Below are 13536 nucleotides of genomic sequence, written 5' to 3'. Positions count from 1 at the left end.
GTCCACATAAGGTTTTGAAACGGTCAGCTGAAAACCTTACTATTCAACTAAATGGTAGACAATCTACTGTGTCCATCCATAGACCGTGTAAAGCCAGCATATTTGATTCCTACTACAAAGAAGGCTGAATCAAACTTACGGGTTGTAAAACCTGGAAATTCCTAATCCTTACATACAGAAAATATTCATTGTCCCAAGGAACCCGACAAAATTGTGATTAGATCTGGAAGACATGTACACTTTCCAGCAAAACTGGCAACTTATGTTTGTTATTAACTAAGCAAGGTTGTTTAGTATAAAATATTATTTATCAATGATGTAAATAGTGTAATATTCAAAATTTTATGTGAAATGTTATGTCGTTTCAGAATGAAATACTCTGTCACTGGGAGGATACTCTGTAGTATTATTCTTAATCGATAATGAATCGATTAAGCAAGATGATTATAAATCATTTCTTGTATGTTGGATGGCAACAGTCTGGATGAAAAATAGAACAGCTATGGTGAATAAATATTTGCTAACCTTCTGAATAAGTCTATCTTGTATTAAAGTGATAAAACAACACTTCATACTACTCAAATCTCTACTGGAGCTCAAAGCTGTCTTTATCCTTATTTTATTGCAAAATTAAATTTATCGTCATTAAATAATCTAATAATTCTTTCACTAACTAGAATGCTTAAAAATCATTGTTAGCTTGGGTGTTAGTGTAAATATAATTGTTAAAAATTTCGTTTCCTGAGAGATACAAGCACAAGAAGAAAAAAGGTATTAACTGTCAATAAACATTTTGACCACTTTCGGACTAGCTTAAGTGCTCAAATCTCTAATGGACCTCTCTAACGTAAATACAAACTACAATATAAATTCAATACAAATTACAATTGTTTTCTAAATGGCGCAAGAAATTATATTGCCATTTTATGACCCAATGAAATTTAGATCACGATCCAGCATAAACTAGCAGACACAAATTAAAAAGGTAAAAAAGAGGATGAAACAAAATTTAAATCTATTAATCAATTTTATGAATTGTGAAAAGAATATTTTTTTTTACTCCCAAAGCCAAAAAAAGTAGTCCGTATTAATTTCGCAAGCAAATTTTAATCATTTCCAAAAATTCTTCCTATGTCTTTCGAAAGTGATGCTTGCAGTGTTTTTTGTTTCGATTGGACAAAAATAACACAATTGTCTCGTTTCAGCCTACTGAAAACTATAGTTTTCTACTTCAGTATATTTACATCGATTATCAAATAAAATATCGTTTAACTTACTCTTAAGCCATTACCAATAAGCTTGTAATCTTTCGGTTTGATACTTTTTACATGGTTCAAATTAGAGGTTTTCATATCAATTATAGCTTGAATTCCACAAACTTGAGTTGCGTGTTCTTCAAGTGAATGAAGTGCAAGAGCTACCACTGCTGATAGGGCAATTTCGACAGGAAAGACTTCTGGATCCCAATTACCTATATTTGAATAAATTATGGAATTTTGATCTCAGTAAACAGCTGTCAAATTTTCTTATTGTTTTCTTATTGTATTTCTTTCCTTATTGTTTTTCAACTACAATGAGAAAAGAAATGTATTCTTCCATAATGGAACTCACATATTTGATTCCACCTCCCCCATCATTTTCTTTCTTTACAACAATCAGTCCTAACTCTAACTTCCGGCATATTGATTGTATTAAATGATTCAGTTTGTACGCTCTATTAGAAAATGAACAAAAAGTGTTACCTTTTCCAAAGAACATATTAATTTTTTTTAACACCTGGCTCTTTATTGACTTTGACTTACGACCTAATTATGGGTCTACCCCGATCGTGAAGTGAGGCTTTTTAACTACACACATGTTCATAAATTGAGAATAATTCCGTATCATAAGGAAATTAAACCCTAAAGTAAAAATTTTACCCGTTGAATTATCGCACGCAGCTTCAAGAGCAATTTGCAAAATTCAAAAGCCACCAGGTGAGGTTTTTGAACTACACACATGAGCATAAATTAAGAATGATTCAGAATCACGTGGAAATTAAACACTGACGTAAAAATTTTACCCGTAGAATTATTGCACGCAGCTTCAAGTGTAATTTGCAAAATTCAAAAAGCTACCAGATGACGCCAATAGTACGTTATAACGCTGATATTATAAGGGAGGGAAATGTCAGGAATGGTTACATAATAGTAGTAGAATCAAGTGGTGAAAAAGGAGTAAAATTACTTGGTATCGGTGGCCTATAATGTGACGTACTCAGATGGAAGTATTCGAAGAACTTAGAATTGCCTTGCCATCCCTATGCTGTGGTTATAATCTCATGATAGACGTTTCAGTAACCAACGCCGAATGAAGACCGGTATTTGATAGTAGCTACCAGACGAAGAAAACGGGGCACAGTGTCCGACCTGTCTCGTTAGCAATCTGTAGCCACGGGCACTACAGTTTCAATGCAAATTGTGTACAGACTTTTCGGAAAGATTAGTCTATATATTCTCTTTGGTCTGTCAGACAAAAAAACTGTCATCAACAATAAGCCGGCAACAGAACATGCAATGTGGACATCGTCACAGTGGTCATGTGCGATGCTCTCTGTCGTGTTCAGGTTTAGCATACTATCTATTCATATGGAGAATGGCAGATACCCGTAAACATCAAGACAAAATCATTGAACGACACCGTGACGGTGGTGTAGAATAGCTCATTTGGGGTGCAAATACACTAGAAATATTTAAATCAAATTCATAGAAAGCCAAATTTATCAGGGCATCATTTTGGAACAACATATTCAGTTATTTAGGGCTGACATGAATGCGGAATTTGTGTTTAGGGATAACAACGCCATACCTCACCGGGCATACATAGTACATTGTAAAAAACAAATCGTCGTTCTGAACGCTTAAAATGGTGGCACATATTCCACTTAATATTCCATTACACCAAAACAGGAATAGTTCCTGGTGCAGTGAAACTCCTAGAATGTTCTCTTACACTACTTTGTAAAGTAGCCGCCCCCATTTTCGTTATTTAGTAACACTAAAATTTATAATTACAGTAATATATGATACACATAAGAATCATCAAAATATTTTGACGAAACAATATAAAGAAAGAATCATAAATTTGGAATGCATTTATAAACTTTTTTGTTAACAAAAGTAGCTTGTTAATCAAACCGAAGAGAATAGAAGTTAAATATTATAAAATTATTTTATACAAATAAAAGATTCACATGCACTTCACAATAGTTTATATGCGTAGTTTGTTAAATCAATCGAACAAAAAGATTGAAATTATTTGGCAGATAACAGTCCACAATTAATATTCTCAATCAATTAGTAAAAAGTATTGAAACTTAATTGGTATGATCGGTTAGTCAATTCAATCCAATAAGAAGACCTCATTCACTGATACATTTCCTGTAAACAAACCGCCATATTGCACATTAAGAAAAAATAGAACACGAATACTCACACATATGACCTATGAATGACGTTAGTGCCACCTATTGGTTTAAAGTTGAATTAACGTGAAGTTAATTAAATACAGCACCGTCGCACATCAAATTTATTGTAATATAATTCTTTCTGGTCTACGTCTTTTACTTAACTTTGATTTATTATTTATGTATTTTATTCTAACAGTGATACATTTTTTTGTGTACCTGGCAACTTCGATGCATAATTTATGTTCTACATGGCTTCGTGCCTGTCTTTGTGTTAACTGAAAAATATATAATGAAAGAATTGAGATATTTGTGAAAGAATATAGAATGTGTCACTTGATAATTGATACTTAACGGGCTTGGTTTACTCGAAATAGAATGAAGAGTTCAGTTGCTAACGTAAACAAATGATATATTTCAACAACCAGTCAGGATAAAGATACCCACACTACGTATACCTGCAAGTGAGGGTAACCTGCAAATTGCGCAATTATCCACTTTTTAACCTATAATAATGATTCAAAAGAATTCTCTTATGATTAAAGCAGGTCCTAAGATTATTTCATGCAAGAAGTCAGTGAAGTCAGAAATCATACAATAAATATATTCTCCAAATATACAGTGTTCCGAAAAATACAAATTTTTTCACCAACGAGCTGCTGTTGTAAATTTTATCAGTTATTGGTTTTAAGATTTAACTACACCATTTGAAGTGTGTAAGAACACTCGGTTTGGTATTAAATACAAATAAATAATCATGCAAATAATTTTAAGAGTTCCTCAAAACCAAATTCAGATAGGTATTTTATAATAGATTTTGCAGTATAAACGAGTGCCTTTCATCTAGGTATATCACACGCTTGTTATGGCCAGCATTATCACCTGACTTAATCCGATTGAACATGCGTGGGACATTCTTTTCCAACGAGATGCTGGTGAAAGCCAGTTTTAAGATTGAATAACCTTATACCAAACTATTAAACTTTCACGTCATACTTGAAGAAATATTTTCCCTTCCAACAATACTATGTTGGCGCGCTTTGAATTTTAATTTTTAAAACTCAGAGATTTGTATTAAATGATTTTAATGCATAAATTTCTATCCGCTTTCATTGTGATAAGCCTAGTTCGAATTTGTTTTTATATTCTCTCTGTGTTATGTGTATTTTTGATTTACAAACTAAATTTGTTTTAAGAATTAATGAATATATGGATTCTAAATCAATGATTCTTGCTTGATTTTCTATTGAAAAAGTAATTTTACTGAATCTTACATGTATCTTAACTTACTGTTACCAATTTTAAGACTACTGAATAACAAAAATGGTGGCGACTACTTAACTACCAAGTAGAGTAAAAGAACTTTGAAACAGTGAAACACCAGATCCGCGAGTTGTGTATAACGTTACTCTGGAGTAAAATAGTTGTCAGCATTTTTGGTGACACTATAAATTTTTGCTGTGTACTCCATTTGTAACGCTGTATCTGCTAACATTACATTGTGAATTCAAAAATTAGGGAACATTGTAGTACTCTACAAATGTTGTACCGAACCTAGAATATTCAGGGGATATTTTTTACTGTTAATCAAATAATACTATTACTCATCATCTTTCAAATTATCCAAAATTATGATTGGATCTTAATTATACCGCTTGATACGTAATTAAATCGTCTATTCTCCAATTAAGCGTCAAAAAAAATTTTAAGTTTCTCTTCAAATTCAACACATTCAAAATTCGTAACGAATTTTCAGCATATTTTAAAGTTTCTATTACGATTAATTAAAAATCATTAATAATCATTGATTAGAAATAATTAATTATCATTAATTATCATTAATTAAAAATCATTAATTACCATTAATTAAAAATCACTAATTAAAAATCACTAATTAAAAATCATTAATTATCATTAATTTATTATTTAATCTTATTATCATTAATTAAAAAGCAAATTTATAATTTAAGACAGAGGGAAAAAATGAAGACTTCTTAAAGGAACATTCAGTTTTGGAGATGAATTTTTATATGCGCCCAAATTACAGTGAAAAGTATTCAGCACGTGTTTAATTTCACGTGCATAAAATATACAAGCAGTAATACAATCCTCCTAACGAAAGCTTAAACTAAGCTAGGAGAATGATAGATGTAGCTGATATTGATTTCTCAGACTGACTTTAAGTCATTCTTAAATACTGTATGAGTCATAAACAAACATTTTGAGACGAAGTAGGATTATTCAAGGAAATGGAAATCTTATTCATTTTTTGAGCACACTCGTGGTGACTTATCACTGTTTTAATGTTTAAACTTAACCATGCAACATAGATTGAAACTAAAGAACTCAGGAAAAAAAAAGCTTTTAACAATATTTTTTTTAAAAAAAAAAGAAGCGTGATTTAGCATTAAAAAAAACTAGTTAGGTAAACATGGTAAGGTAAAATCAAGTTGAAACTGATATGTACCTAAGACTTCTGAATGGTTACTAATAATCCCGACTATCTTGATTAATAATTCAATAATTTCTTAGAATTTATAAGACGCAGATAATTTCGTAAAGATTATCTTGGATTTAATTGTTGTTGTAGTTTATTTACGTCACACTGGAGCTGCACAATGGGCTATTTACGATGGTCTGGGAAGCATCCCTGAGGATGTTCCGATGCCACGCCATCGTAATTTCGATCCTCTACTGAGGGGATGGCACCCTCACTTAGTTAGCCCGAAGACCTGCGCGAGAAGTTCGAGCACTCTATAGTAGAACAGTTTAACGAGGACCAATACCGCTAATAATAATTTTAATGGAAAATAGCAATAAATCTCCATTTCTGAGATCTGCAGAATTATCATCTCTAAAAGAAATATCACAAAACTTTTTAATAAGTAATATAGATTCTAATTCAAAACCCCATATTATTCCAACCCAATGGTGTCGCGTCAATTCGTCATTGGACAATTCTCCTCTCACAATTCTTTGGGACACACACCCAGTTCGTCGTGAGTACAATACGTCTCTAGCACAATTCATCATGAACACAATTCGTCGCAATCACAATTCGTCGTGGATACAATTCTCCGCAGGCGCAACTTATCGAGCTCAATCATCACCTTCTACATCAAAAAGCCTCCACGCGGTACTTTACAAGTAGTGTGCGTAGACTATTTTAAAAATTGTGCGCATGAACCCAATTTCTATTTTAAAAGTAATTGAGTGAAATTTTTTGACATATATTTGAGAATTGTATCTGTAGTGGTTGAGAAGTAAATAAGACAAATCAATAATATTCATAAATTAAATAAAATTTTAAACATATATTTGCTACTACCTTCTTATTTTAATTAGATTTTGTATTAAGTGACCCGTTCGGTAAGTGGATATCCTTCACAGTGGTCTGATCGGACTACCTATAAAAGACCGTGTGGAGGCTTTCAGTTATAGGAGGCATTGGCTCAATTTGTCCTGTAGCACAACTCGTCGAAAGATTAGTTCGTTGCCAGCACAATTTCTTGTGACTTCAAAGAAATACATAGATTTACGAAGTCTAAACTCTTGCATTCTCTACAAAATCAAACTAAATACCTATTTGAGGCTGTTCAAAAACTAACCGATGAAGAGGGAGGATTTTGTGATTTGTTAGCATAAGACACTAAATCAAAAATGATTGTTGGGGCTAGTCCTTAGCGTCCAGTATAATAATAATTTCATGAAAAAATGTATAATAGTTGTAGAATATTTTTAATTAGCATTTATCTTGACTAAGCAAAATATTTACATAACTCGAAACATATTTATCGCAGACAATGAAATATTTTACCCATCGACTTTATTGTTGAAAATATTTTAGATTTAATTTTTTTAAGCTTGATAATTCTCTAAAACATATTTGTAGTAATTACTATTTTTTTCTTCTTCTTTTTCCTTCATTTATTTTAACTTTTTGTAATGGCATTTTCTGAAATAAAAATTTAGCTATCAAATACGCAAATTCAAATACGTAAACCAAATTCGAAATTAAGGACTTTAACAATTGATACTACGGGTGATTTAAAGCGAAAACTGGGACTTTTTAGGGTAACATACCAGTAATTGTAAAAACATAATATTTTAAATATTTTTTTTTATTTTGAGATAATATTTAAATATTTTTTAAGCACTACGGTGCAGTAATTGATAGATAAATTATAAAATCACTTGAAAACATAACATATTGTAAAAGTTCGATGGAACAGTTTTATTCTCTTTTATAACCGTCGTTGAACAACAGACCTAATTTTGAGTTTACGACTACTAATTTTGAATCCAATCCAGAAGACAAGGTAACTCCAAGTATTAGGAGGAATTAGTCTTCATGAAGTACATTTTGATTGAATTAACCCTCACTTGCATTATAAGGAGAGGTGGGTTGATTTTGAATTTACGACTAGCTTACCAATATTAAATTTAAGACTAGCAATGTTCATCTAGTTTGTTTTGTAACTTTGAACTCATCTAAGATGGGACGCCTGGATTAAGTATTAATATGCCTTCGTGGAGGACTTTTTGATGGAACTAATCTGCATTCGCGTTACATGGAGAGGAAAACCATCAACGGTTAGCCTGAACGCAAGGGAACTCTAACCCGTAATCCGTTTACTACTGGGAATATTTTACGTCAACACTGTGATCGTTGCGAGCCGGAGGCAGAATTCATATTGACCAGACAATTTTCAAATTCACGCCACATTTTTTTCAGAAATGATTTGTTTTAAAACATTGTTTTATTAGATTTTTTTCGGTTATTCGGGTCATCTGTTGACAAACTTTGTAATTAATTTGAAACTTAGTGAGAAGAATCTGTATGAATTTCTGAGTAGAACACAGCATTTTTTTTTTTTTTTTTTTTTCTTTTTNTTTATTTTTTTTTTTTTGCATTTTTATCTCTTTCAAACCACCCTAATTATTTTCTAAATCGTTGATCTTTCGAAACACTCACAATGGAGATTAGGGAATTGTGACTCACCAATTTCGAAATAAACTAGTGGGACGTATGCCTTATGAGGAATAATTTAAGGGGACAACATTCGTTTCGGCCCATATTCATATTCATCAATTTTTCTTAATTTTTTTTTTCAAAAAATTTTCACAATTAATTGGAGTATGTAATTTCAAATTAATTAATTAATTAATAAACTAATAATTTAATAATTAATTAACGATTAATTAATAATTAATTATTAATTAATAAACTAATAATTTAATAATTGAATAACAATTAATTATTAATTAGTTATTAATTATGAACTAATTATTAATTAATAATTACTCCATAATTAATTAATAATTAATTCGAAATTAATAACTAATTAATAATTCATTAATAATTTCATACTTAATTATTTAATCAGAAAATTAATTAACAAATTAATTGAAGTATGAGATAATTACAATAACTAATAATGTAATAAAAAAAGGTTGTTCTATATATTGAATTATTTTTATCTCTCATAGGACCTTCTATGGGCCGAAAGGAATGTTGCCCCCTAAAATTATTCCTCATAAGGCATACATCCCACAAATTTATTTCAAAATTAGCGAGTCACACTTCCCTAGTCTCCCTTGTCAATAACATCAAATGTGTTTAAGTAAAGTCTCATTCCTTCCCTACAATCACCACAAGTTCTTCTAAAAAATATTATAATCTATACAAATAAGACAAAGAAAAGTAAGCAAAAAAGTCACCCATGTTTATAATTATAATAACGCATCCCTCTTCATCTCTATATGGTAAACTACTGGCGAAATTGCAATCATAAATCTTTCTTATGTTATCAAGATCCGGTTTTTCCGGAAATACATCGGGACGCTCCATCTTTGTCTTGTGGAAGCTTTTCAAGCATCCTAAAGCTCTCTTTGCCTTGAATTTTCTTGCTCTCAGAGCCATCATGAGCATGTGATCACTTTTCCAATAAATGTTTAATTTAGTTTCTTCTATAAAAGAAAGAGAAACATCTGCATCATTTTTTGGCTAATTAATTGATGTATAAAAATTAAAGAAATAAAAAGTGCACGCTTGATTTAGCGTCACAGTAGCTACTGTACCTTTGCCATTTATAAATGAAGAAATATAACACAAAACATATTTGATTAATGGTTTGCCGTGTGACGTAACTATCACTACAGATATTAAATACCAAATGCTTAGTATATAAAACACGTTACTTCGACTTTAATCATGTAGTACCTATTCATTATTGAAGTTTGACATAGTCTATTAATTAAATATATCCCATCCATGGTGACTACCACTACAAATATTAACACCACAGCTTGCCAAAATTTTAAGTGCATGGTAATTTGTACGAAAGATAGAAACGTCACATGTATTTTAGAGACAGAAAACGAGCAAATACCATCTATCTTGAGCAGAGGATACAGGGGTGAAAGCGAGACGGAAAAGAGGAAAGGCTGGTAGTAATACCATTTCAGTTATAGCTAGTTTTGGGGAGGAGTTTTCTTATTCTTTTTTTAAATTTTTCAACAATATCTACTTTATCTTGGAAAAGAAGCAGTTTTATATATATGCCAGAATTATAAAAGAAATCTTGATAGTTACAGATATTTCATTTTTTTCTAAAAAAATGCTGGAATGAAATGTTTTACATACCAGGTTTTTCTCTTTTCCGTCTTGGTATATAAGGGCTTTCACAAGAAATATTCATGAAGGATAAACTTTCAAATCGAAATTGCGAAGACCATAGGGTGAGAAATCACTGCTGATGAAGAAATGCTTACAGCTTGCGGCTTGTGATTTGTCGCAAAAATTTTAGTTGTAGATTGGCGGCACTTAAAAATCGCCAAATCTGTAGCTGCGGTGGCGTTGAAACGCAAGTACCGAATTTTTATTCCATACTTTTCTGAATCATATTACTTCAAACGTTAGAATATGCAAGAAGTATACATAAACACATAATGTTCTACCATTTAATTTTTCAAAAAAAAGTATTTTGACAGCAATTTTTATCAAAAATTTCTTTAAAAAAAACGTAAAATTAAGAATTCTTAGGATAAAAACACGATTTTAAAAATTTCTCATATTGAAATAAAAAACTTTCATTTTTTTTATTCTCATAGTTCTTAATCAGAAGTAAAAAAACCATTCTGTAGAGAATTATTATCGAATAAGAAAAACAAATTATTTACAAGCCAATTTTTTATTATAAAAATCATAACACTCACCTGATTTATAAATCCGGAGAATTCCAAATGAAATGTTCTTCGTTTGAAAATTATATTTTCAATTAATATATACATATATTATCCCTTCATTACTTTAAGATAACATACCACACAGCAAAATTTTATAATTGTAAGATTTCGATATGAATATTAATATGTAGTTTAAAAACAGAATAGCTGAATTCTAGTTGAAAGTATTCATTCAAAACTAAAAAATACTTACCAAGAAAACGATACAAATTTATTGATAATCAGCACAAATGATACTCTTTCAAGTAATTCGGATGTATCTTTTTGTTGTTTTTCGAATTATATAGATACAGAAATATATACTATTCTATAAAGAAGAAGAATATTCTATTATTATTACAGTTCCGTACATTCTGAAATCACATTTATTTATGAGAATGAACTAAGCAATGTTTATTTCACTTCAATTTGTAATGAATTGAAGACAAAAAAAATTCTTTTACCGAAATACACACATCAGTAATAGCATGAAGTTTTGTTGTTGATAAAGGAATTTTTTATGTTATAAAATAGAATAGAAGAGAGAGTTTTTATAGTTTAATTTTGAAAAATTTTATACAAGTCGCCTTGGTTTTTATTTTTATCTTCGTAATTTATACTAATTCAATTTATAGAATTCAGAATTTAAGAAAAAAAACGTAAGATTTGTTTTCTAAANATTGCAATCATAAATCTTTCTTATGTTATCAAGATCCGGTTTTTCCGGAAATACATCGGGACGCTCCATCTTTGTCTTGTGGAAGCTTTTCAAGCATCCTAAAGCTCTCTTTGCCTTGAATTTTCTTGCTCTCAGAGCCATCATGAGCATGTGATCACTTTTCCAATAAATGTTTAATTTAGTTTCTTCTATAAAAGAAAGAGAAACATCTGCATCATTTTTTGGCTAATTAATTGATGCATAAAAATTAAAGAAATAAAAAATGCACGCTTGATCTAGCGTCACAGTAGCTACAGTACAGTTGCCATTTATAAATCAAGAAATATAACACAAAACATATTTGATTAATGGTTCGCCGTGTGACGTAACTACCACTACAGATATTAAATACGAAATATTTAGTATATAACATACGTTGACTCAACATTTTTCTTGAAGCACCTTTTCATAAATAAAGGTTAACATAGTCGATTATTAAATAAATCCCATCAATGGTGACTACCACTACAAATATTGACACCACAGCCTGCCAAGATTTTAAGTGCATGTTAATTTGTACGAAAGATAGATACGTCACATGAATTTTAGAGACAGAAAACGAGCAAATACCATCTATCTTGAACAGAGGATATAAGAAATATTCATGAAGGATAAACATTCAAATCGAAACTGCGAACACCATAGGGTAAGAAATCACCGTAAAATCCCCTTGACCGATCACTGCTGATGAAGAAATGCTTACAGCTTGCGACTTATGATTTGTCGCAAAAATTTTAGTTGTAGATTGGCGGCACTTAAAAATTGCCAAATCTGTAGCTGCGGTGGCGTTGAAACGCAAGTACCGAATTTTTATTCCATACTTTTCTGAATCATATTACTTCAAACGTTAGAATATGCAAGAAGTATACATAAACACATAATGTTATACCATTTAATTTTTCAAAAAAAAAAGAATTTTGACAGCAATTTTTATCAAAAAATTACAAATTTAAAAACGTAAAATTAAGAATTCTTAGGATAAAAATACGATTTTAAAAATTTCTCATATTGAAATAAAAAACTTTCATATTGTTTCTTTTTTTTATTCTCATAGTTCTTAATCAGAAGTAAAAAAAACCATTCTGTAGAGAATTATTATCGAATAAAAAAAAAATTATTTACAAGCAAATTTTTTATTATAAAAATCATAACATCACCTGATTTATAAATCCGGAGAATTCCAAATGAAATGTTCTTCGTTTGAAAATTATATTTTCAATTAATATATACATATATTATCCCTTCATTACTTTAAGATAACATACCAGACAGCAAAATTTTATAATTGTAAGATCTCGATATGAATATTAATATGTAGTTTAAAAACAGAATAGCTGAATTCTAGTTGAAATTATTCATTCAAAACTAAAAAATACTTACCAAGAAAACGATAAAAATTTATTGATAATCAGCACAAATGATACTCTTTCAAGTAATTCAGATGTATCTTTTTGTTGTTTTCCGAATTATATAGATACAGAAATATATACTATTCTATAAAGAAAAAGAATGTTCTATAACTACTACAGTTCTGTACTTTCTGAATTCGCATTTATTCATTGGAATGACGAATGTAACGTTGACTTCACTTTAATTTGTACTGAATTGAAGACAGAAATTTTTTTTCCGCAATACACACATTTGTCACAGCAAGCAATCATCAAACCGGAAGTTATCTTGTTGGTAACAGAAAGGTAAAAATTATTGAGTAATTGTTCTTCACATGTTTGGCGTGTTCTGGTTAGTTTTTTTCAAGTTCTTCTGCCGTTTACTTAGGGAAATTTTATTTCTTATTCGCTGCTAAGGAAATGGCGTTCGTCTTTGCCAATGGTTATAATAGAATTAATGCCCGATATTTTCAAGCTCCCGCTAGAGGGCGTGCTCAAGCGTTGAGATAGCGAATTAATTTTTTATTTGTTACTTCAGATAAACCTTTAAAATCAAATTAAACGTGGTAGTATAGCCAGACTACGTTCTCATTATAGCATTTTTAAAGTTATCTAAAATTTCGTGATTATTATGATGACAAATATGCTTTTAAAACAACGTGTTTCCAGAGAACTAAATAACTTAAAATCAACGGTTAAAAAATTATTAATAAGTTATGCACTAAAAAGAAAAATTATATATATATTAATATATATAT

At 30.2% G+C, this 13536-nt stretch overlaps 1 protein-coding gene across 1 annotated transcript in view; it reads right to left on the bottom strand.

Moving 5' to 3' along the window:
• LOC107436850 (alpha-tocopherol transfer protein-like) overlaps positions 1-13536 on the bottom strand; it is a gene marked incomplete at its 3' end in the record, with an annotated part of 35044 nt that overhangs the window by 19256 nt on the left and 2252 nt on the right. The window contains 2 exon segments of the mRNA XM_071185268.1: positions 1278-1471; positions 9167-9415. Coding sequence (XP_071041369.1) covers positions 1278-1471; positions 9167-9415 — 443 coding nt within the window.

The sequence above is a fragment of the Parasteatoda tepidariorum genome, chromosome 9, assembly GCF_043381705.1.
Source record: "Parasteatoda tepidariorum isolate YZ-2023 chromosome 9, CAS_Ptep_4.0, whole genome shotgun sequence".
Taxonomy (NCBI): domain Eukaryota; kingdom Metazoa; phylum Arthropoda; class Arachnida; order Araneae; family Theridiidae; genus Parasteatoda; species Parasteatoda tepidariorum.
This window is presented reverse-complemented; position numbering and strand designations above follow the sequence as displayed.